Raw genomic sequence first — 25,758 nt, 5'->3', positions numbered from 1 at the left:
TTGATGCTCTAACGTGCACGCTCAAGCCTTTCTGCTGAAGGTTTGGAGCTAGGGTGCCCCTTGTGTCTTCAATGAGCTACTCTCTCAACCTTGCACTGTCCAGAAAATAGACAAAAACCTCCAGAAAAGTTTCAATGCTTTCCTGATGCAGCTAAGCTCTTGGGAAGAAACAGGAAGATTTGGTAGAGAATCCAGATGAGAAAATATGGACTCAGATTTCCAATTCCCATAGTCCTCCCCCATAGCAGTTCACAGTCTGAAATCAGACAGACAGACACAGACACACCCCCAGACAGACAGACAGACACACAGAGACACACACACAGATAGAGGGAAAGACTTCCTGTATCTAATTCACCTGGTCCTCAGTTTTACATATATTTCAGTGAGATACCATCCTATTTTTCTGACTGTGTGGAGTTTGCACGTTCTCCCCGTGTCTGCGTGGGTTTCCTCCGGGTGCTCCGGTTTCCTCCCACAGTTCAAAGATGTGCGGGTCAGGTGAATTGGCCATGCTAAATTGCCCGTAGTGTTAGGTGGGGGGTAAATGTAAGGGTATGGGTGGGTTGCGCTTCGGCGGGTCGGTGTGGACTTGTTGGGCTGAAGGGCCTGTTTCCACACTAAGTAATCTAATCTAAAACAGAATTGTGGATGCCAGAGATCTGAACCAAACAAAAACAAGTTGGAGAAACTCAACATGTCTGGCAGCATCTGTGGTGAGAGAAACAGAGAGTTGATGATTCAAATCCAGTGACCCCTCTTCAGAACAGAGCAGTTAGCAGCTCAAACTCTAACAAGAGATCCTGCAACCACCCTGCTGCACTTCCCCTTTGGCAACGATATCTATTAAATAAGCAGATTTTTAAAAAGCTATCTTTCTAAACTCCTTTGGTTATGTGCATATTTGTTAACTCCCTTGATTGGACCTTCTAAACCTGTGAGCTCCACCACCTAAAGGAAAGAGCAGACGACCTGTTGGAACACTGTGCAAGATCCCCTCTAATCCATCCTCCATTTGAAGTTGAACCAAATCATCCTTCTTTCACTCTCACAAAGAAGGCCCATGAACTCCCACCCCAACAGCACTGTAAACCAACACACGGGCTGCAGCCGAATAAGTGAAAGTGGTGAGTTACCTCCAAAGGTAATTAGGAATGGGCATTAAATGCTGGCTGCAAGTTTAAAAATGGAAATGTGGACACAGTAATTTTCAGCAGTTTGAGATAGTGTAAAGATTTTTCTTACCTGCCTTCAGATGAAGAGCAATCTGGTTTTTCACGTTGAGTGATTTCAAATCCATCTGGGTTCATGGATGGCATGATGTGAATCCGAGCATTGTTTATTAGATTGGTTATCATGGTATCTTTATCATACATTCCAACCAGGTATTCAATCAAGTGGAGCAGGATTTCTCTGCCCACAACCTGTGTTAAACCACAACTGCATTAATTCAACTGTTCCAAAAATGCTTCACATTTCAGTGAAGATTTTGCTGTGGGTACATTGTAAGTACACAAGAGGCCAACTCCAGTTACTTACAACTCAAAATCAGGAAGGGCCTGATGAAGGGCTTTTGCCCACAATGTCGATTCTCCTGCTCCTCGGATGCTGCCTGACCTGCTGTGCTTTTCCAGCACCACACTCCCGACTCTGATCTCCAGCATCTGCAGTCCTCACTTTCTCCTAGCATATTTAAGCATGACCAATTTTTAAAACAAAAATCTTAAAATGGCTAATGAAAGTTGCAATTTACTCCCCAATAGCACCACTTTATAGTGATTCAAATCAAAGGAATGACCGCTCTCAAGTTCACAGAGTTGCTTCAGTGTTTTCCAGTGAACTGTGAAGTCTTCTTACATGAAGATTCCCAGCCTAAGCTTATACTTTCCCAGTTTTTGAATAACTTTCAGATTTCTAACCAAACATTCCTGTTGCACAAACTAAACATTTTACATTGGAATAGTTTCGAAAGCACAGTCACCTCAAAGTCCTTTGTTTTAAAAGAAAATTGTGCTTTTGAGGCCAGTAAGGTTTCCTTGAAACTGCTCCAAATCATTCAAATTTTGTAAACTAACATCAATGCTGACCATCCCGAACCAAAAACAAGCTAAATGATTTCAATGTTTACACTCCCTATTGTAAACCCAGCATAGCTCAAAAAACTTCCAGTAAATCTCCAGAGTATCCTGCTCCGACAAATGCGATTAGGTGACTGCTCCACCCACCTAAACAAATTAATCTTTTATTTTCCCAAAACCAAAACTCAAACAAACCAAAGAAGTGATCTTAAAAACAAGACTCCAATAAAGTTATATTCATACAAATAAAATTTGACACATTTCACCACCACAGGCAACATTAAAATAGATGGATTTATTTTCAATTTCTTAATTCCAAGATTTAAACAAGAGAAACAGGATTTATTTTTAAAAGCAGAGTACTGCAACACCTGTCCAAGGCAGCAAAATTGTACAATTCCACAATAATGAGCTGGCAACAAGGTGAAGCTGATGTGGAGGTTGAAGATGGCAAGGCTGAAGTGGATTAATGGGTTTTTGGATCAAGATACTATCTTGTTCCTCCATCACCATCCCCAATCTCGCCCCTTTGTTTTTTTTCACACTCCAGTGCACTATTCCTAAGAATTACTTAGTGACACAAAGAACATAGAGTCCCAGAATTGTTACACTGCAATTCAATTTTTTAATCTAAAGTCTGAGGTAATATTTCCATTTTTCCTACCAAAGTCCACCATTTCTTATTCTGTGCCATGTTAGGTACAGAGTAGCAAGGTCCGATCCTTAGTTACAGAATAGAGTCATGAAGGAAAAGTTACAATACAGCTACAGTCAGTTCTGACATGACAATAGTTCTGTGCCTGTGTGATTCTGCATTTATAAGAAAATCACATAATAGCCATGCAATTTAAACCAATGGGGCCAGATTGTACTATAGCCAACACAGGTGAAGTTCACATTCTACAAATAATGCTTTAAATTCTTTAATCACATTATAGCCAATTTGTATTGAAGTAGTGTGTGTTATAGCAGAACCAACTGTATAACCATAGGTCAAAAATTGTCACAGAAATTTGAGGGTGCATACATGAGGATCAGTGGTCGGCACAACATCGTGGGCTGAAGGGTCTGTTTTGTGCTGTACTGTTCTATGTTCTAAAATTATAAAGACAAAGTCTCTCTCCAAGAGCTCTTCGCAGACCAGTGCCAGCAGCCTCCGTGGTCTGACCACTGGATGTCACTGTTCTCAAAGACCACTGCCCACACACTCTGCTCCAAGCACCTGGTCACCGGCGCCCCACTCTGGGGGGTCAGGTATCTGAGGCCAAGACAATAGAAAAGAAAACCACAGAAGAGAGGCATAATGAAGTGGGCAGAGTGGACAAGATGTAAAAGCTATGGAGAAAAGTGGAGAAACTTTCATGCAGCAAGTTGGGATGACCGGGAGTGTGTGTGCTGGATGCAGGGACCATCAGGGTGCTGGAGAAAGGATTGTGTAACAAACTGAACACACAGGGCTACATGGAGAAGGCCAGGGAATGTTGGACTGGGTCAAATTGCCCTTTGAGATACAGTGCACATACAACATGCAGAAAAGTTACAGCGTAGAATCAGGGTATTCAGTAGATTTCACCCCCCCCCCCCCCCATTTCAGTGAGAAACTAGTTACCTGCTGTGATGTGTCACTTAAGAATACCAAATTCAAAGTAAAAATAAATGCAATTTCTCTAATCATAAGAGCAGAGGTGCTCTGGCTAAAGTGTGACAAACAGGTGCATGCACGCTGTAGGAGTTTTTACTTACAAATTAACTTGATTTCCTGCACTAATAGGATTCAATCAAGCATTAATCAGGTCAACACTAGACTTCCCCATTTGGCCTGAAATGGCAGCTGTAGCCGAAAATGTGTTGCTGGTTAAAGCGCAGCAGGTCAGGCAGCATCCAAGGAACAGGAAATTCGACATTTCGGGCCAGAGCCCTTCATCAGGAATGAGGAGAGTGTGCCAGGCAGACTAAGATCAAAGGTAGGGAGGAGGGACTTGGGGGAGGGGCGATGGAGACGTGATAGGTGGAAGGAGGTCAAGGTGAGGGTGATAGGCCGGAGTGGGGTGGGGGCGGAGAGGTCAGGAAGAAGATTGCAGGTTAGGAGGGCGGTGCTGAGTTTGAGGGAATTGACTGAGACAAGGTGGGGGGAGGGGAAATGAGGAAACTGGAGAAGTCTGAGTTCATCCCTTGTGGTTGGAGGGTTCCCAGGCAGAAGATGAGGCAGCTGCCAATCAGAACAAAAGTAGGAAGATATGCAAATCACAAGCTCAGGAGATAGAAAATAAGAACAAAGGATATTCAGCTGATCAAGCCTGTTCCATCAGTTAATGCATTCATGACTCTTCCTGCTCTCCCCCCATACACCTTGCCACCTTTACTATCTAATAAGATATTTCTTAAATATGTTCAGGTGACTTTACCATTCTGCTGAGTGGAAGTTAAGAATGCCACACATTCACAAGAGTGGAGAAATCTCTCCCGATCAGTCCCAAAATAGCCTTCTTCCTGAGGCCCTACATCCACCCTACAGCTAGTCTGTCCAGGCGTTTCAGAATTTTAAAAGTTTCAATCCAATCCCTTGTTCTTTTAAACTCCAGTGAATACAGTCTCAGTCGATTCAATCTCTCCTCATACAACAATCCTGCTATCCCAGCAGTCGGGTGCATACTTGTTTGGCAAGGACAGCTGTGTGCACAGTACTCCAGATATGGTCTCACCAAATCCCTGCTTAGTTGCAGCAAGATATCATTGCTACCTGTACTCAAATTTGCATCAATGGCTAACTTTGCATTTATCTACCTGCTTACTACATGTGCATGCTTACCTTTCAGTGATTGGTATACAAAGACACCCAGATCTGTTGTACATCTACATTTCCTGATCTTTCATTTAAATAATACACCATTCTATTGTTCCCACTGAAGTGGATTATTTCACACTCATATTGCATCGCCCACATCTTTAGCCACTCAACCCCTTTGCACACATTCATAATCTTACCCAGCTTCATGTCATCAACAAACTTGCAAAGATTACATTTGATCCACTTATTGTTGATGCAGACATTGTGAATAGCTAGGGACCAAGCATCAATTCCTACAGTACCCCTCCCTTATCACTGTCTTCCACACCAAAGTACAAAACTTTATGCTTCCTGTGTTACATCATGGGGTAAACCTTCCTGCTTAATTTAAACCAGCAACACAAGATTTATCCTGTGCAGTATTCTGTGAAAATGAGGGGCCAAGAAATATTTAAAGTAAAAATTAAATTTCTCAAAGTATAACAATAATTAGCTAACAACTATTTACAACTCCTTCCTCCAACCTTTTACTTTCTCTTCTATAATACTATTCCAATAAAACCCCCAATTAAGATTTACCAATAATTCAAGTTTTCAAAACCAGCCAGATGTCGAATCTTCTCCTTACATTTTCCTGTCTTTTCTTATGGATTTCTGTTTCACAGATTAGTGATCAATAAAGATACCTTTAAGAGCTTTTTTCAAGTAGTCTTTTAATGCTGCTAGCTGGGCAGTTCTCCTCCCAACTGTTCAATTTTCCCCAGTCTTATAGCATTGGATTGTGTCATTGGCTTTTAATATTGTCGATATACTCAATTCAAACTTGGAGTTTGGTATTTTTCAGGGTATAATTTAAACTGATTGGCCTAATTCAAATTTATTGTGCCATTTCTAGGTAACCAGCTACCCTAGCTACTGGGACAAAAAGGTTACATTATATCTTGTTCAGAACATTTGGTGCTGTCAGGTAGTTCTGCTAACTTTTAACTCTTAAGGTACAGTACACATCATAATACCAGTTTCCTGTCTGCTAAGCATGCCGGTACAACTCCTCAATCCCAAGCCTTGCATATTGGCCTCTTGAGATACTTTAATCAACATCCACATCAAGTGACTCTCCTTTATCTATACTGCTAATCACATCCTCTGCTCCAGTCAACTTAGTCAAACAAGACTTCCCTTTCAGAAGTTAAAAATCACACCAGACCAGGTTATAGTCCTACAGGTGTAATTGGAAGCACACTGGCTTTTGGAGCGCCGCTCCTTCATCAGCTGGTTGTGGAGGACAATTGTAAGACACAGAATTTATAGCAAAAGTTTACAGCATGATGTAACTGAAATTATACATTGAAAAATACCTTGATTGTTTGTTGAGTCTTTCAACGATTCAAATGCTGTGATAGTTAACCTGAGAATATGACTTTAAAACAATGTTTTGTGACTTACATATGAAAAAAAGTGAAACTATCACAGTATTTGAACTGATGAAAGACTCAACAAACAATCAAGGTATTTTTCAATGTATAATTTCAGTTACACCACACTGTAAACATTTGCTATAAATTCTGAGTCTTACAATTGTGTCTTCCACTACCACCTGATGAAGGAGCGGTGCTGCGAAAGCTAGTGCTTCCAATTAAACCTGTTGGACTATAACCTGGTGTTGTGTGATTTTTAAACTTTGTACACCCCAGTCCAACACCAGCACCTCCAAATCATCCCTTTCAGAAATCCATGTTGACTTCGTCTAATCCAATTGATGGCTTAAATAGCCTTTCATTTGTAATAGATTATAATATTTTTCCTAATTTTGACATTAGGCTACCTAATCTAGTTTCTATTCCCTCCCGTTCTGTAAAAGAAAGCACTGATGACTTACATTTGCCACCCTCCAGTCTGCTGGGCTAGTTTCAGAATCTACAATATTTGGGAAGATGACAGCTGAAATACAATTCCCATGGCCACCTGCTTTAGTAACCTGGGGAGTAACCAGGAACTGGGGATTTATCAGCTTTCAGTCCCATTATTTCCTCCAGCGCCTTTTCTATGTGGCCAAGTTGGATTTCCTTTGATGTAACCATGTAGAAAACTAGTCATGAAATCAGGCAGGAGGGGAAAGCACATGATGAAAGCATTAAGACAATAAAGCCCAAATTGAGAAGATGAACTCAGTGAAAACACCTTTTGTTCTGTTTATTTCATCAGTTTTTGAAAGGGGGGGGGGGGGGAGCGGGGAATTAAGCTTCCCTGGGACAAAATTGTTAACTGAACTCATGGCCAACAAATCAAAAAGGTGTGGTGATGGAAACAGAGCTGGTCAGGCAGCAGAGTCAATGTTTCGAGCATAAGCTCTTCATCAGGAATGAGGGGGTGGCCCAAGGGGGCTAAGAGATAAAATGGGAGGTGGTGGTGCTGGAGGAGCAAGTAGCTGGGAATGCTGTAGGTGGATGGAGGTAGGGGGTGATGGCAATAGGTCAGAAAGGAGGCTGGAGTGGATAGGTGGGAAGGAAGAGGGACAGGTTGGACAATGCCAAGTTGGAGGGTTGGATCTGGGATTAGGTGGGGGAGAGGAAATTAAGAAACTCATGAAATTGACATTGATCCCATGTGGTTGGAGGGCCTCAAGGCAGAAGAGGTGGTGTTCTTCCTCCAGGTGCCAGGTGGCTAGAGTTCAGTGATGGAGGTGGCCCAGGTCCTGCACGAACTTGGCGGAGTGGGAGGGGGAGTTGAAGTGCTCGACCACAGGGCCCATAGGATTATTTGGTGCATGTCCCAGAGTTGTTCCCTGAAACATTCCACAAGTTGGCATGCTGTCTCCCCAATGCAGAGGAGACCACATCGAGAGCAACAGGCTCATTAGATGATGTGTGAAAGTACAGGTAAATCTGTCAGATGTGAAAGGATCCTTTGGGTCCTAAGGCGGTGGGGATGGTGCAGATTTTGCACTTCTTGCAATGGCAAGGGAAGGTGCCAGGAGTGAAGGGTGGGTTGGTAAGGGCTGTGGACCCTAACAAGGGAGTCAGGGAGGGAATGGCCTTTTTGGAATGTTGATAGGGGTGGGGAGGGACAAATATCTTTAGTGGTGGGGTCGGTTTGTAGGTGGCAGAAATAGCAGATGATGAGTTGTATCCAGAGATTGGTGGGGTGGAAGGTGAGGCCCAGGGGAATCTGTCCTTATTGCTTATATATTTCAATCATGTATTATGCTACACTTCACATTTCAGATGACAGCCTATGAGTCAGCATTGAGGGGTGGTGGATAAAATTGGAGGAAGTCAGACTACAACATTGCTCAAAGCAGTCTGAATATTATGCAATAGGAATTTAACAGGATGGGGAGTGGAAGAAGGAGTACTATATTTGATCTAAGTCAATATGGATTTCTGAAAGGGAAGTCATGTTTGACTAAATTGACTGGCGTGGAGGATGTAATTAGTAGAACCGATAAAGGAGAATGACACATTGAAAAGTCTGTCTCTGTAGTAAAACCATGTGATCTAACAACTAGACTAAAGGTGGTTCAGAATCAGTTTGCAACAAAAAAAATCCATCTGGTAACTTGGCCGCAGAAAAACAGAAGTTCAGTCAGATGGGTTAGTTCTGAGGCATATAACTTCCTAACTCAAGGCATTATCAAAGACATCAAGAGAAAGAAAGAAAAAAAGAACGAAAGAAAGAAAGAAAGATAAAACTTGGCAGGTTTTGGTAGGAACTTGTCAGATCAGAGGCTTCATGAATAAAAATTAAGTCCAATCCGATTTGTGTTTAGAAACCCAAACAAAGTCAAATAAGTCAGCAAGCAAAAACACGAAAGAGAAAAAGCATTTCCTGCTATAATTATGCTCTAATTTCCTTCCCTGAATGCACCAATGTACATTTCCACATGTTCTGGCAGCTTTCACCCAAGTGACTCATTTGCATGTGTAGTCATAGTGTAATGACCATTAGTTTGGGCATGCTGTATCATAACAAACCCATACTCAGACACCCACCCAGTAGGGCATACCAGCTGTGGTCACATGATAAACGACCTTCTGTTAGACTGGTTCAGGTTAAAGCTTGGAATATTTTATGATTTGGAGATGCCGGTGTTGGACTAGGGTGTACAAAAGTTAAAAATCACAACATCAGGTTATAGTCCAACAGGTTTAATTGGAAGCACACTAGCTTTCGGAGCGATGCTCCTTCATCAGGTGATAGTGGAGGGCTCAATCGTGTTACCCTCGAGCCCTCCACTATCACCTGATGAAGGATCGTCGCTCCGAAAGCTAGTGTGCTTCAATTAAACCTGTTGGACTATAACCTGATGTTGTGATTTTTAACTTGGAACATTTTAGGCATTGGATATTTTAAAAATATTGTCTGAAATATGCACATGTTGGATTAGTATTCTGGTTTGCAGCAGGAATCAAATACAATTTTATAAAGGATTCCAACAGAGGTCAGATGGCTGGTGGTCCAAGGCACATTTCAGCTGCATGATCCTTGAACTTCAGGATCCATGTGACCAGAAAGGAACCTCACACTATAAAGGCTTGAAAGCAGACGAGTGTGCAAACAGATTCCTATTGACAGGATAAAGGACGAATATCTAGAATGAAACATTTGTTTGAATTTCATTGTTGTACACCATTTACTTGCGTAACTGAGGCTGTAAAGGTTTCTATATGGAGAAAGGTGGAACAGAGCCAGGCAGAGTTGGGACAGAGTATTAGACAGAATTTTGTTTAGTCACTTTGAAAAGATTGAGATTATTTAAAGAAACATTAAGTTAAACTGCCTATTTAAATCTTATTGACTTGTATGGAGAATTAACCACTACAGTTTCATCTCATGGATTAGTTTGCATTGTTTAAATTTGTTCAATCCAAGATGCTTTAGATTTGCTATAGTGTGAAATATGGCTGACTGGGCTAAGATATGGATTGAATAATTTTGTTTGAAGTTTGTCACCATACAGGGAGATGTTAAGGAGAATTAATGTAACTAGCTCAGGGCAAGTCTTAGTAATCAGTCAGGAATGAGGGCAAATAATTTCCAGTCTGCTGCATGAATTAGAGATGACTGATAAAAATTGTGCATAGACAGTAAAACAAGTTGGTACCTGATGTTTTAACCATAAATAGTTTATTGGAGAGATTATTCAGAATGCTGGTCATTAGACTGTAAAGATTCATCTGGCAGAGCAAAAATGAAGCCTCTGAACAATCTGACCTTTCCTCCATAACTTCTGTTACAATCCCCAGGGAAGTGTACTGTAAATAGAACTTTGCTATTCCTGAAGTTACCGCAAATGTTAAAGTTTTTATTTTGAAAATGATACTCTGTATCCTGAGTCACCCAACTTTCAGACCAAGGTTGATAGAAATTATGGGAGAAAGTGAGGACTGCAGATGCTGGAGTTCAGAGCTGAAAATGTGTTGCTGGAAAAGCGTAACAGGTCAGGCAGCATCCAAGGAGCAGGAGAGTCGACATTTCGGGCATGAGCCCTTCTTCAGGAAGGGCTCATGATAGAAATTATGGAGCAGGCTATACTAACAAGAGTTATTACCTGTACCTGGAATAAATTACTTAGAAGCAAGCAGAAAGAATTGTCTTATAAACTGAAACACTAATTGTCTTATAAACTGAAACTGCACAAACAGGGAAAACAGAACATTGGTGAGAAGTAGAAAAACTGGAAAAACCAATAACTGCAGATGCTGTAAATCAGATGCTGGAAAAGCTCCAGTCTGGCAGCATCTGTGGAGAGAAATCAGAAAAGGATCTGAGGAAGAGTCATTTGACTCAAAACATTAACAGTCAACAGGTAATGGGAACACCACCCCCTGCAAGTTCCCCTCCAATCCACTTACCGTCCTGACTCAACTATATCACCGTTCCTTCACCGTCACTTGGTCAAAATCTTGGAATTCCTTCCCCAAGGGCAGTGGAGTCTACCTACAGCACAGACTGTGGCTCAAAGTGGCAGCTTTGGGAGAGGCAGTATATGCTAGCCCAGCGACATCAGTGTCTCAAGTGAATAAACAATTGTGAATTTATTGCAGAGATTGTGTCAAGATTTGGCTAAATATATGTTACATCTGTGCTTGATAATCAGATTTAAATAGATGAAGGAAATACTTTTTAAAAAGATGGATACCTAGCTCATTACATTTCTAACTATCATATCTTCAATGAAGTGTGGTTTGCGCTGATTTCATAGAATAGAATCCCTACAGTGTGGAAACAGACCATTTTGCCCAACAAGTCCACATCGACCCTCCGAAAGGTAACCCACCCAGACCCATTCCAATACCCTGTTACTCTACATTCATCCTTGATTAACATCCCTAACGTACAAGTTCCTGAACACTATGGGCAATTTAGCATGGTCAAGCCACCTAACCTGCATATCTTCAGATTGTGGGAGAGAACTGGAGCACTCAAAACCCAAGCAGACACGGGAAGAATGTGCAAACTCCACACAGACAGTTGCCAGAGACTGGAATTGAACCTGGGTCTCTGGCGCTGTGAGGCAGCACTAACCACTGAGCCACCTCTTTCTACAGTAGAAATGAAGTGAAAAAATGGTGGCAAGCTACCAAACTGTTGACAGTTGTGCAGAGAGAAGGCTAACCACACAGTGAACCACTGTAATTACTTATAAAAACAACTGCTATGAAGGTGCTGCAGAAACTGTGGAAAACTGTTACAAGGTGCTGAGGGACATGAGTAAAATGGACACAAATGTAAATTATAGGAGGAAGGGAGCACTGTAGATGCTGGAGATCGGATTCGAAGAGTGTGATACTGGAAAAGCACGGCAGGTCAGGCAGCATCTGAGGAGCAGGAGAGTCAATGTTTTGTGCACAAGCCCGAAAAGAGCCTTATTCCTGGTGAATATTTCGGCAGGAACCATCGACTCTCCTGCTTCTGATATTGCCAGACCTGCTGTCCTTTTCCAGCACCACACTCTTCGACAAATGCAAATTACGTTCATTACCCTGGAGGTTAGCTCTACCAGAAATGGAACTGGACTAACTATATAAATAGTGATGACAAGAACAGGTCAGAGGCTAGGATTAAGGTGGTGTGAGTGACTGTCCTGATTGTCCAAAGCCTGTCCACCATTTACAAGGCACAAGTCAGAACGGTGACGGAATACTCCCCACTTCCCTAGATGGGTACAGCTTCAACACAAGAAACTGACACCATCCAGAATGAAGCAGCTCACTTGGATAATCAGCCATGATCACATTGTGTGACGCAGTGGGCTCAAAGGCCAGCCTGATCAGTAAGGACAAAGTAACATGGAAGAAACAGTAATTAGGAACTGGGGAATGCTTTTGCAGCTATTTCTATTGGCCAACCAGCTCAGACAATTGGATGTACTAAATAAATACTTCTAAACTTTTGTTTATGTGAAGGAAAGATGATTAAGGGATACTTTGAATCCTCTGTGTGGTCAGTTATGATAAATCTTGGTTTTAAGAATGACTACTTTGAAAGACAAGCGTAGAAAACATGAGCCCTTTGAGCCTGCTCCACCATTCAATATAATCACGGCTGATCATCCAACTCCATCCCATGTTTCTGTTTCCTTCCCATACCCTTTGATCCCTTTAACCCAAAGAAAGGTATCTAACTTGGAAAATATTCAAAATTTGGCCTCAATAGTTTGGTGGTACGGAATTCCACAGGCTCACTACTCTCCAGGTGAAGACGTCTCACTGTCCTGAACAGCTTAGCCGGTATTCTTAGCCTGGAGTTCTGGTTCTGAATTCTCAGACACTGGGTTATCATTTTCTGACAACTCACTGATTAAATGTGGACTGAACAGAGAATGGAAAAAACATCTGGAGTCAATTACTGATGTAGCTATCGTTAAAAACCTAATAATTTGCAGTGTGAGGGGAACAATAACATTTAAAAGAAAATGTATATTTCTGAATGTAAGCAATCCAAGCATCTTGCCATCTAGAGAAAATGATTGAGTGAGGAATCAAACTCTTGAAATGATGTTACATTTGGACAGACTTATTTCATAAAGAAGGGAAGAATTTTCATAAAGAAGGGAAGAATTTTCATAAAGAAGGGAAGAATTTTCACAAGTCAGCTAACAGTATTCTGTTTGAAGGTTGCATTGCATTAGATTTTACAGTCATTAGCAAATAAACAAAGTCATTCATTACATTTGTACTTGTCTATACATTAATTGTATTGGAAAGTTCCCATTACCAAAGATAAAAATCCCTGCAGATCTCAAACCAAAAATCAGATGGAAGAATCAGAGTAACAATAAGAGATGGATTACCAAGAGCGACAAATAAAACAAAGCAAAGAGAAACAGGAATGGGACACTATTTATAAAAACAAAGTTAATTTTCAAAGCCAGTGAAATTGTTTGGCAACTTCTGTTTGCTGCATTATTCTATGGAGATTCATGTCAATAACATTTCAGATAATTCAAACATACTGAAATATTTTCCTTCTATTATAGGGAACCATCAGCTCTATATAAGGACGTGAACATGAGAGATTGTAAGTTTGTAAATGACAAAATTAGATGGTGTAGTGGACAAGGAAGGTTACCTCAGTACAGCGAGACGTTGATCAGTGGGCCAATGCGCCAAGGAATGACAGAGTTTAATTTAGATAAGAAGTGCTACATTTCAGTAAGGCAAACCAGGGCAGGACTTACACAGTTAATGGGGAGAGTTGGCAAACAAAGAGACCTAGGGTGCAGGTACATAATTCCTTGCAAGTGAATTTGCAGCAAGACTGTGCTGAAAACAGCTGAAAATGTGTTGCTGGTTAAAGCACAGCAGGTCAGGCAGCATCCAAGGAACAGGAAATTCGACGTTTTGGGCCAGAGCCCTTCATCAGCATCAGGATGAAGGGCTCTGGCCCGAAACGTCGATTTCAGCTCTGATCTCCAGCATCTGCAGACCTCACTTTTTACTGTGCTGAAAACAACATTTGGCACAATCCCCTTCATTGGTCAGTGCATTGAGTATGGAGTTGAGACGTCATGTTGCAGATGTACAAGACATTGGAGAGGCCACTTTTGAAATACTGCATGTAATTCTAGTCTTCCTGCTATAGGAAAGATATTGTGAAACTTGAAATGGTTCAGAAAAGATTTAGAAGGATATTGCCGAGGTTGGAGGGTTTGAACTATCAGGAGAGGCTGAATCGGCTGGGACTGTTTTTCCCAGGAACGTCAGAGGCTGAGGGATTTAAAAAAATCATGAGGTGCATCGATAGGGTAAATAGACAAGATTTTTTTCCGCAGGGTAGGGAAGTTCAAAACTAGGGTATAGGTTTCAGGTGAGAAGGAAAAAATTAAAGACGGACAACTTTTTCATGCAGAGGTGGGCAGCACGGTGGCACAGTGTGTGGGCGGCACGGTGGCACAGTGGTTAGCACTGCTGCCTCACAGCGCCTGGAGACCCGGGTTCAATTCCCGACTCAGGCGACTGACTGTGTGGAGTTTGCACGTTCTCCCCGTGTCTGCGTGGGTTTCCTCCGGGTGCTCCGGTTTCCTCCCACAGTCCAAAGATGTGCGGGTCAGGTGAATTGGCCATTCTAAATTGCCCATAGTGGTAAGGGGTAAGGGATAATGTATGGGTGGGTTGCGCTTCGGCGGGTCGGTGTGGACTTGTTGGGCCGAAGGGCCTGTTTCCACACTGTAAGTAATCTAAAAAAAAAAGTGGTGCATGTTTGGAATGTGCTGCCAGAGGAAGTGGTGGAGGCTGGTACAATTACAACATTTAAGGCATCTGGATGGGTCTATGACGAGGAAGGGTAGAGAGCGATATGGGCCGGGTGCTGGCAAATGGGACTAGATCAGTTTAGATTTGCTGGTCAACATGGACAAATTTAACCAAAAAAAAAGGTCAGATCTGTATTGTACAGCTACAATTCTACAGCATTTAGTTTTCAGCTCAAATGAAACTAATTCCAATTAAAATGTAATAGTTAAGTCAAGTATGCCTTTCAAGATTAAAACTAGCTAAGTGGTTTCCAAAATATATGTATGAGCCAAAGCAACTGTCAATCAAATTTGGCACAGTAAATTTTGGATACTTGTGCTGTCAATTAAGCCGTTTAAGCTATTTATTCTGAGATTCTGTAGTTCTGGAGAAATTGCTGCAGATTGAAAGGTGCAAATGTGTTGCTGGTCAAAGCACAGCAGGCCAGGCAGCATCTCAGGAATAGAGAATTCGACGTTTCGAGCATAAGCCCTTCATCAGGAATGAGAGAGAGTAGCCAAGCAGGCTAAGATAAAAGGTAGGGAGGAGGGACTAGGGGGAAGGGCAATGGAGGTGGGATAGGTGGAAGGAGGTCAAGGTGAGGGTGATAGGCCGGAGTGGGGTGGGGGCGGAGAGGTCAGGAAGAGGATTGCAGGTTAGGAGGGCGGTGCTGAGTTGAGGGAACCGACTGAGACAAGGTGGGGGGAGGGGAAATGAGGAAACTGGAGAAATCTGAATTCATACCTTGTGGTTGGAGGGTTCCCAGGCGGAAGATGAGGCGCTCCTCCTCCAGCCGTCGTGTTGTTATGTTCTGCCGGTGGAGGAGTCCAAGGACCTGCATGTCCTCGGTGGAGTGGGAGGGAGAGTTAAAGTGTTGAGCCACGGGGTGATTGGGTTGGTTGGTTCGGGCGGCCCGGAGGTGTTCTCTGAAGCGTTCCGCAAGTAAGCGGCCTGTCTCACCAATATAGAGGAGGCCACATCGGGTGCAGCGGATGCAATAGATGATGTGTGTGGAGGTACAGGTGAACTTGTGGCGGATATGGAAGGATCCCTTGGGGCCTTGGAGGGAAGTGAATGTGGAGGCGTGGGCGCAAGTTTTACATTTCCTGCGGTTGCAGGGGAAGGTGCCGGGGGTGGAGGTTGGGTTGGTGGGGGGTGTGGATCTGACGAGGGAGTCACGAAGGGAGTAATCCTTGCGGAACGCTGATAGGGGAGGGGAGGGAAATATATCCTTGGTGGTGGGGTCCGTTTGGAGGTGGCGGAAATGGCGGCGGATGATACATTGTATGCGGAGGTTGGTGGGGTGGTAGGTGAGAACCAGTGGTGTTCTGTCTTGGTGGCGGTTGGAGGAGCGGGGCTCAAGGGCGGAGGAGCGGGAAGTGGAGGAGATGCGGTGGAGGGCATCATCGATCACGTCTGGGGGGAATCTGCGGTCCTTGAAGAAGGAGGCCATCTGGGCTGTGCGGTGTTGGAATTGGTCCTCCTGGGAGCAGATGCGGCGGAGACGAAGGAATTGGGAATATGGGATGGCGTTTTTACAGGGGGCAGGGTGGGAGGAGGTGTAGTCCAGATAGCTGTGGGAGTCAGTCGGTTTATAATAGATGTCTGTGTTGAGTCGGTCGCCCGAGATAGAGATGGAAAGGTCTAGGAAGGGGAGGGAGGAGTCTGAGACAGTCCAGGTGAATTTCAGGTCGGGATGGAAGGTGTTAGTAAAGTTGATGAACTGTTCAACCTCCTCGTGGGAGCACGAGGCAGCGCCGATACAGTCATCGATGTAGCGGAGGAAAAGGTGGGGGGTGGTGCCAGTGTAGTTGCGGAAGATGGACTGTTCCACATATCCTACAAAGAGGCAGGCATAGCTGGGGCCCATGCGGGTGCCCATGGCAACTCCTTTAGTTTGGAGGAAGTGGGAGGATTGAAAAGAGAAGTTATTCAGGGTGAGGACCAGTTCAGTCAGTCAAAGGAGGGTGTCAGTGGAAGGGTACTGGTTGGTGCGGCGGGAAAGGAAGAAGCGGAGGGCTTTGAGTCCTTCGTGATGGGGGATGGAGGTGTACAGGGACTGGATGTCCATAGTGAAAATAAGGCGTTGGGGACCGGGGAAGCGAAAATCCTGGAGGAGGTGGAGGGCGTGGGTGGTGTCCCGAACGTAGGTGGGGAGTTCTTGGACTAAAGGGGACAGAACCGTGTCGAGGTATTGGGAGATGAGTTCGGTGGGGCAGGAGCAGGCTGAGACAATGGGTCGGCCGGGGCAGGCAGGTTTGTGGATTTTGGGCAGGAGGTAGAAACGGGGGGTGCGGGGTTGTGGGACTATGAGGTTGGAGGCGGTGGATGGGAGATCCCCTGAGGTGATGAGGTCCTGGATGGTCTGGGAGATGATGGTTTGGTGGTGGGAGGTGGGGTCGTGGTCAAGGGGGCGATAAGAGGAGGCGTCCGTGAGCTGGCGTTTGGCTTCAGCGGTATACAGGTCAGTGCGCCAAACTACCACCGCGCCTCCCTTGTCTGCGGGTTTGATGGTGAGGTTGGGATTGGAGCGGAGGGAGTGGAGGGCTGCACGTTCTGAGGGTGAGAGGTTGGAGTGGGTGAGAGGGGTGGACAGGTTGAGTCGGTTAATGTCACGGCGGCAGTTGACTATAAAGAGGTCGAGGGCGGGTAGGAGGCCAGCACGGGGTGTCCAGGTGGATGGGGTGTGTTGGAGGCGGGAGAAGGGGTCGTCAGAGGGTGGGCGGGAGTCTTGGTTATGAAAGTAGGCACGGAGGCGAAGGCGGCGGAAGAAGCAGATTGAAAGGTGGCAAGTGTCGTATTTAAAGATGGAATGAGGGAGAAAAACCAAGAACTACAGCCCTGTTAGCCTCACATCAGTAAAGCTAGAGAAGTGATTGCTGGGCCCCTGGCTGAGATACGTGTATCATCGATAGTCACAGGTGAGGTGCCGGAAGACTGGAGGTTGGCTAACGTGGTGCTACTATTTAAGGGTGGTAAGGACAAGCCAGGGAACTACAGGCCAGTGAGCCTGACGTCAATGGTGGGCAAGTTGTTGCAGGGAATCCTGAGGGACAGGATGTATATATATTTGGAAAGGCAAGGACTGATTAGGGATAGTCAGCATGTTTTTGTGTGTGGGAAATCATGTCTCACCAACTTGAGTTTTTTGAGGAAGAAACAGAGAGGATTGATGAGGGCAGAGTGGTAGACGTGATCTATATGGTCTTCAGCAAGGCATTTGACAAGGTTCCTAATGGGAGACTGGTAGCAAGGTTAGATCTCATGGAACACTGGGAGAACTAGCCATTTGGATACAGAACTGGCTTCAAGGTAGAAGACAGAGTGAGATAGTGGAGGATTATTTTTCAGACTGGAGGCGTGTGGTGTGCCATAAGGATCGTGCTGGGTCCAATGCTTTTTGTCATGTATATAAATGATTTGGATGTGAACACAGGGGTATAGTTAGTAAGTTTGCAGATGACCCAAAAATTAGAGATGTCGTGGACAGTGAAGAAGGTTCTAATTACAACAGGATCTTAATCAGATTGGCTAATGATGGAGTTTAATTTTGATAAATGTAAGATGCTGCATTTTGGATAAGCAAATCAGAGCAGGACACATACACTAAATGATAAAGTCCTCGGGAGTTGCTGAACAAAGGGACCTTGGAGAGCAGGTTCATAGCTCCTTGAAAGTGGAGTCGTAGGTAGATAGGATCGTGAAGGCAATTAGTATGCTTTCCTTTATTGGTATTGCAGCTGTACATGACATTGGTTAGGCCACTTTTGGAATATAATGTGCAATTCTGGTCTCCTTCCTATTGAAGGATGTTGTGAAACTTGAAAGGATTCAGAAAAGATTTAATGATGTAGCCAGGGTTGGAGGATTTGAACTATAGGAAGAAGTTGAATAGACTAGTGCTGTTTTCCCTGGAACATCAAAGGCTGAGTGGTGACCTTATAGAGGTTTATAAAATTACAAGGGGCATGGATAGGGTAAATAAACAAAGTATTTTTCCTGGGGTGGGGGAGTTGAGAATTAGAGGGCATAGGTTTAGGGTGAGAGGGGAAAGATATAAAAGGGATCTAAGGGGCAATGTTTTCACACTGGGTGGTGCATGTTTGGAATGAGCTGCTAGAGAAGTGGAAGCTGGTACAATTAAAACATTTAAAAAGGCATCTGGATGGATATATAAACAGGAAGGTTTAGAGGGATAGGGGCCAAGTGCTGGCAAATGGGACTAGATTAGGTTAAAATATCTTGCCAGTATGGGTGAATTGAACCCTATTTTTGTACTGTACATCTCTACGATTGTCTATTAAAGAATGGAATAGAGGTACACAGACATTTGGATAATAAATCAATTCAGCATAGATTTGATAATGGGAAATTGTGCTTGACAAAGTAGGAGCTGTTTGAAGAGGTTACTAACAAATCACATTTCCCTTCCTGTGCAGGTTGGTCAGAGTGCAGACATATTGAATTCAGGTTCCACAAGTCACTGCTATGCAGGAGCTCAGGTCTGCAGGAATTAGAAGGAATATAGCTAAAAACAGATAAGAGGAAAGCCATTGGGCATCAAAAACCTTCTGAAAGCCATTGACAAAGTCCCTGACAGGAGGCCAAGTAGAAAAATTAAAATGTAAAAGTGGGTTAGGAGTCAACACATTGATATGGATTAATAATTGGCTCATAGAAAACACTAGGAACAACACAGATCAGTACTTGGAGCCCCAGATGTTCATGATAAATCAATAAGTGATTTGGTGGTGGGACCAAATATAATATTTCCAAATTGGCAGATGATACAAAACCAAGCAGGAATGTGTCACGAGGATGATGTAAAACAGCTTCAAGAATCTGGAAAGAGTTAGTGAAGGGCAAGGATATGGCAGATAGAATATAATGTGGAAAAATAGAAAGGTGTCCCCATTTTGCTTGAAGAAACAGATTATTTCTTAAATGGCAAGAGGTTGGAAAGTGTAAATGTACAAAAAGGATGTGGGTGATTTGTCAATGACTCACCAAAGGCTAGCACAGATACAGCCAGCATTCAGGGAAATTGATGAAATGTCACACTGTATTGTGAAGAAGATAGGGGTACAGGAATCGTGAAATCTGGCTTCAGTTTTATAGCAGCTTGGTTTTTAGACAGTAACTGCATTATATGCAATTTGGTCTCCTGTCTTCAGAATAAAAATATTATTGTCATGGAGTGAGTGTAACCAAGGTGCATGAGAGAGCATGCACAGGAGGTCAAACTGGGCCTGTATCCTCTAGTCTTTCAAAGAATGAATGAAAACGATCTCATTGAAACCTGCAAACGTAAAAAAGGGATAGACAGAGCAGATGCAAGTGAGATGGTTTCCAATTTGGAGAGTTTAGAACCAGGGACATAGTGGGTGGAATAACTCTCGAAGCCCAACAGGAAAGTACAGGCCGCCTACTTGCAGAACGTTTCCGAGAACACCTCTGGGACACCCGGACCAACCAATCCAATCACCCCGTGACTCAACACTTCAATTCCCCCTCTCACACCACCAAGGACATGCAGGTCCTTGGACTCCTCCATCGCCAGACCATAGCAACACGACAGCTGGAGGAAGAGCGCCTCATCTTCCGCCTAGGAACCCTCCAACCACAAGGAATGAACTCAGATTTCTCCAGTTTCCTCATTTCCCCTCCCTCCACCTTGTCTCAGTCAAATCCCTTGAACTCAGCACCACCTTCCTAACCTGCAATCTTCTTCCTGACCTCGCCGCCCCCACCCCCACTCCGGCCTATCACCCTCACCTTGACCTCCTTCCACCTATCGCATTTCCAATGCCTCTCCCCCAAGTCCCTCCTCCCTACCTTTTATCTTAGCCTGCTTGGCACACTTTCTTCATTCCTGAAGAAGGGCTCATGCCTGAAACGTCGACTCTCCTGCTCCTTGGATGCTGCCTGACCTGCTGCACTTTTCCAGCAACACATTTTCAACAGGAAAGTAGCATTGTTCTTGTTGAACACCAACATTGTATGTCACAAGTTACGTCATACAGACTAGTCTCAGTCTGGGATAGGCCTGCAGATATATCTTTGGATTTTTAAAATTTCATATTTTAAATCAGCCTCTCTAGAGATGCTATTACCTACCTCAGGACTAAATGAGACTTGAACCCAAGTTTCCTGGCTTAGAGGTAGGGAGACTACCACTGCACCACAAGGGCTCCTCTGGGCCTGCTTTATTTTTTCCCACTTTATGTCTGGAATGTTTTCATGAAACCCAACAGCTTTCCCACCACCAAATCACTAATGTTCTTTTTAAACATTTGACCACCATGCAACCACCGGTGCCTGGGTCTGCAATTTTTTTATATCCAGATGTGTGATCACCCTGAGTGATATTTCCATCAGCAAACCCAGCATCAATTCAAAGAGATTTTGATATCAAGCAACCAGTCACATTGAAAATTCTCAGGTATAAACCAGGAAGTAAAACAGATTAGTTATCCTTCAATTTTTATAAGTTTTGCAGGGTTCAAAATAAAGATTTGCAATATACGTGGCAGAACTAAAGCAATTTTTAAATAAAAAAATCACAAAACCACTGAACATTACACAAAGTAATATCTTGCAGGGCTTGAGATTGTTCAGCAGTATGTAAGACTGTTGTTTAAAAATCCAGTCTATCTTAAGCAGGTGAGACTTTTTCCAGGGGTTTGGAATGTCTTTTCTTTCTTTGCTTTGAAACATATACTGAAGCCCAACATGAAAGGGAAAATTGACATTATCACCAATAAGAGAGACTCTGAGGGAGAAAGGAGTTGTAAAAGGTTTGTCGTGACAAGTATGAGATGTGAACATGTAATGGTATTGTTGGATAATATAGTCATCAGTTCAGATTCCAAGTTAGTACAGTGTGAACACAATTGAATAAAAGAGTGAATGAGATACAACTTTGGAAATTATTTTGTGGAATAGTTGATTGTGAGCTTGTGATCTGTAAAATTGATATTAAAAATTTGTAATAAAAATGAGTTATACACCATCCTTGAATTATGTATGTTGTGCATGCATGAATGTACATTTAAAACATGAGAAACCCAAGTCTCATCTGGTCTAAGGACTTAAAGGGTTAATACTCACCCTTGCCACAGCAATGCATTGACAAGTTTAATGGACTATATGGGATTCAAAGAAGAGAAAGTTACCTCATCACCATGGATATTCCCAATGTACTTCACATCTGGAATGCCTACAGTATGGTCTTTTGGATATTTTCCAATGGCCAGAACCCAGAGATTAAGACCTAAAAAAACAAACATGCAAGAATAAAGTATGTTTTATTAACCAGGAGGTTCAATTAAAAGAATCGTTCTTCAAGGGGGGAAAAGCAGGCAAAGTAATGATTTTTCATTCCCTTAAATTTTCTTCTCATCTTCTCCCAAGCAACCATTTCAGGATTAATTTAACATTAACTGCTGTGTAACTGCAAATTACTGTTCAGAACAGTCTAAGAAAAATCAGGAATTAGAAATCATATCAATCTGGAATGTATACTGAAGAGTGTATGGACAACTCAACTGAGTTCATGCAACTTTCCAGAGATTGACAGTCTTTTAATGGTTTTGTTTTCAAAATTCCAAGAATATCCATTTCTGACTTTTGTTCACTCTTGTCTGGGGTGTGTGACTATGATATTCCCTTCAGTCAGTATTCTCCATTGAGGCATGACTCTGATTGCCGTGCAGCTACAGATTGGTCCAAGCGCTCCTTCACTGGTAACTTCACGTGTATGCTGAAATGCCTAAAAATCACAACAGAAACTGACTGATTTCCCTCAAGCTGCTAACAGTAACATTGATAAAAAGCAAAGTAATGTCAAAACTGGACATTTGAAATATTTTTGTCAAAAATCCAGGAAATGCTGTAAATATTCAGCAGTTTGGGTCTTCATCTATGCAAAGAAAGGAAGTTACTGTTTGAGGTCAATCATCTCCTCCCATGGCATTCACTGACTGAATTCAGAAAGTTCCAGAAGTCAGTTCAATTGTTGGTAACGTCAACAGGTCAGATCCCGTCCCAACCAGATTGTGAACATCTCCCCAGACAGCAAAAGTGGAAAAGGAGGATTCAAAACCAATCACTGGTACGCTGTCTGAAGACAGGGGCTTAGGGACTGAAATTTTCACAACCCCTGAGCAAAGTGGCCAATGCTGAGGCAAAATTGGGGAAAAAAAAATGCAACATTAAGATAAAAGGGACCATTTTTACCCAAGGTTTTGCCAGGGAGATAAGAATCTAAAACAACAAGAGACCTGCTTGCATTCACTCAATGATCCACGTGTGCCTCATTTACCATTCTCCAACATGGTAGAGAGCATAGTAACAGCTCAACGTGAAACTCAGCAGGTACCTCCCTGGATTCCTCTAGGCCTCCATTTTTGAATCACCAACCTCTGGCATACTCCATGAGTGATGCCTGCCCACACATCCCTCTGTTCATGGAGGATGGCATCAGACATGCCCTAGCCTCACCTCATCAAGGCTCATCTTCAGTTCACAGAATATAGGTCACCACAGCAATACTGCACCTTGCAGCAAGCTGAAACATGCAATCATCCTGTGCCGACAATAATGCTCGCATCTCAGCCTAGCCGTTTCCTTTTGTGCGTTCTGCTGCCTCATCCAGAGCTTAAAGGTTCACACAACTTCCACCTTGCCTTGCATTTCACAAAGCCAGGCAGCTCATCCCACACAGGAGCAGGAGGGGGAAAAGCAGAAGCATGTGTTAGCATGTTGCTGTACTGCACTGTATTTTACCAACAGCACACTTACAGCATGTACCAGCAGCTTATACAGCAAACACAGATGTTTATCAACACAATGGCCATGTCTCAGTCAAAGGGAGCAGTCTTCAGTAAAAGTCAAGGAGGTCTAACAGTATGGGAGGATTCTGTCAGTTGGTAAAGGGCATAACCTGGTCTCTGTGCAGGGGCTCGGGGCAACGAGGAGTTCTATATTGCTGCACAGTCTGAGGGGGCCATGTTCAGGCTTGTGGGTCCTGGACAATCAATTAGTCAGGAGATACCACGGTAAGTCAGGGAAGTGAGCAGAGATCAGTCAGGACTATCCTTCCACAGGAGTGATAGGGACCATAGCCCAACTGGGGTGAGGTTGGAGTTCTGTTCACTGAAAGTCATGCAGGTCATCAGGGCAACTGCTGGGGTGGGACAATCTTTTGTAGTGACTGGACAGAGCCAGGTCAACTCAATATATGGGGCCAGGGGTTGCTGAGGGAGGAGAGATGTTGCATTGGAGGACACAAGTTAGTGTGGAAGAGGTGGGGGGCAATGGTGACCAGGCACCTGGCTTCAAATAGGGAGAGTGGGGTAAGGAATGGAAGGAGTATCACACTGTTGGAAAAACTAAACTGAAGGCTTTGGGTTCAGTAGGTAAAGTGCAGAGATAAAAAAAAAAGAGCAGGAGAGTGCTGAAATGTACTCTTAGCCCATCTTTGGGCAATTTCAGCATTAGGAGATGCTGGAGATTAGAGTCAAATGTAGGGTGCTGGAAAAGTACAGCAGGTCAGGCAGCATCCAAGGAGCAGGAGAGTTGATGTTTCAGACAAAAAACCCTTCATCAGAAATGAGGCCTCATTCTGACATTCCTCCACCACACTCTACACTAAATTCAGCCCTTGGTCACTTTTGTGGGAACTGCGATTGGTGTGGCATTTATTGCCTGTCCAGAGTTGCCCTGAAGGGGATGGTGAGCTGCCTTCTTGAGTTGCTGCTGTCATGTCAGTCCCATCATGCCATGAAGGAGGGAGTTTGGATTTAGACAGTGACACATTTCCTAGTCAGGATGGCGAGGGATTTGGAGGTGAACCTGCAAAGAGGTGTTCCCATGTATCTGCTGTTCATGTCCTTTTTAGCTGGTGGTGGTCAGGGATTAAATTGTAAATAAAGAATATAAATCACTAAAATGAAAAAAAGGTTTCAAACAAGAATTGTTGCCTCCCAACTGGAATAATTTGCTATGGTGAAATATCATGGTATCCTAAATTGCAAATCTATGAAGCAATTCCAATGGAAGAACCACAATTAATGTATAACATCTATGGAAAATCTATAGAACTTAAAAATCAAATTGTTGGAATACATGAAGCATAACAACATCTGTGGAGACAGGATACAAGAACCAGCCCGTGTGATCCATTTCGATTGCACAACAATCTAATGCAATTTGATTGACCTTGAACAGCTGATTCAGCGTTCAATTCATTTCCCACATCCATTAGTTCCTAAAAGCTAAAGATCTGTCTTTTAGAGACTGGAAAGTCTTGAAGACTTGAAGTCCAGGTAGGTAACATCCATTGATTCTCCTTGGTCTAATCTGCTCATTATTTCCTCAAAGAATTCCAGTAGATTAGATCAAGGAGAACCAATGGATGTTATCGATCTGGACTTCCAGGAAGCCTTTGATAATGTGTCACACAGGAGGCTGTTGAGTTTGATAAGGGTCCATGGTGTTAGAGGCAAGGTACTAGCATGGATAGAAGGCAGAAGGCAGAGAGTGGGGATAAAAGGGTCATTCTCAGGGTGGCAACCGGTGACAAGTGGTGTTCCACAAGGCAGTTTAGGGACCACAACTTTATAGTATACTGATTTACATGAAGGAACTGTGGGCATTCTGGCTAAGTTTGCAGATGACACAAAAATAGGAAGAGGGACAGGTAGCATTGAGGCAGCAGGGAGGCTGCAGAAGGATTTGGACAGGTTAGAGAGTGGGCAAAGTAGTGTCAGATGGAGTACACAGAACATAACAGTGCAGCACAGGCCTTTCGGCCCTCGATGTTATGCTGACCTGTAACTAATCTGAAGCCCATCTAACCTACACTATTCCATTTTCATCCATATATTTAACCAATGACCATTTAAATGCATGTAAAGGTGGAGAGTTTATTAACGTTGCAGGCAGTGTGTTCCATACCCCTACTACTGAGTAAAGAAACCACCTCTGACATCTATCCTATATCTATCACCCCTCAGTTTAAAGCTCTGTCCCCTCATGCCAGCCATCACTATTCAATGAAGAAGGCGCTCACTGTTCATCCTAACCTTCTGCATATCTTCGGTCTCAATTAGGTTACTTCAACTATTTTCTCAAAAAAAGAAGCCTCAAGTCC

General features: G+C 43.4%; 1 protein-coding gene across 1 annotated transcript in view; it reads right to left on the bottom strand.

The window, feature by feature from the left end:
• The window catches only part of LOC132824844 (carboxypeptidase M-like), an 81,422-nt gene that overhangs the window by 34,364 nt on the left and 21,300 nt on the right, over window positions 1-25,758 (bottom strand). Inside the window, exons 3-4 of the mRNA XM_060839621.1 lie at window positions 21,779-21,876; window positions 1,246-1,424 (exon numbers count right to left, since the gene is read on the bottom strand). Coding sequence (XP_060695604.1) covers window positions 1,246-1,424; window positions 21,779-21,876 — 277 coding nt within the window. The remainder of the gene's footprint in view (window positions 1-1,245; window positions 1,425-21,778; window positions 21,877-25,758) is intronic.

This window comes from Hemiscyllium ocellatum, chromosome 19 (genome assembly GCF_020745735.1).
Source record: "Hemiscyllium ocellatum isolate sHemOce1 chromosome 19, sHemOce1.pat.X.cur, whole genome shotgun sequence".
NCBI classification, from domain to species: Eukaryota; Metazoa; Chordata; class Chondrichthyes; order Orectolobiformes; family Hemiscylliidae; genus Hemiscyllium; species Hemiscyllium ocellatum.
The sequence above is the reverse complement of the archived record's forward strand: the minus strand, read 5'-3'. Positions and strand labels throughout refer to the sequence as shown.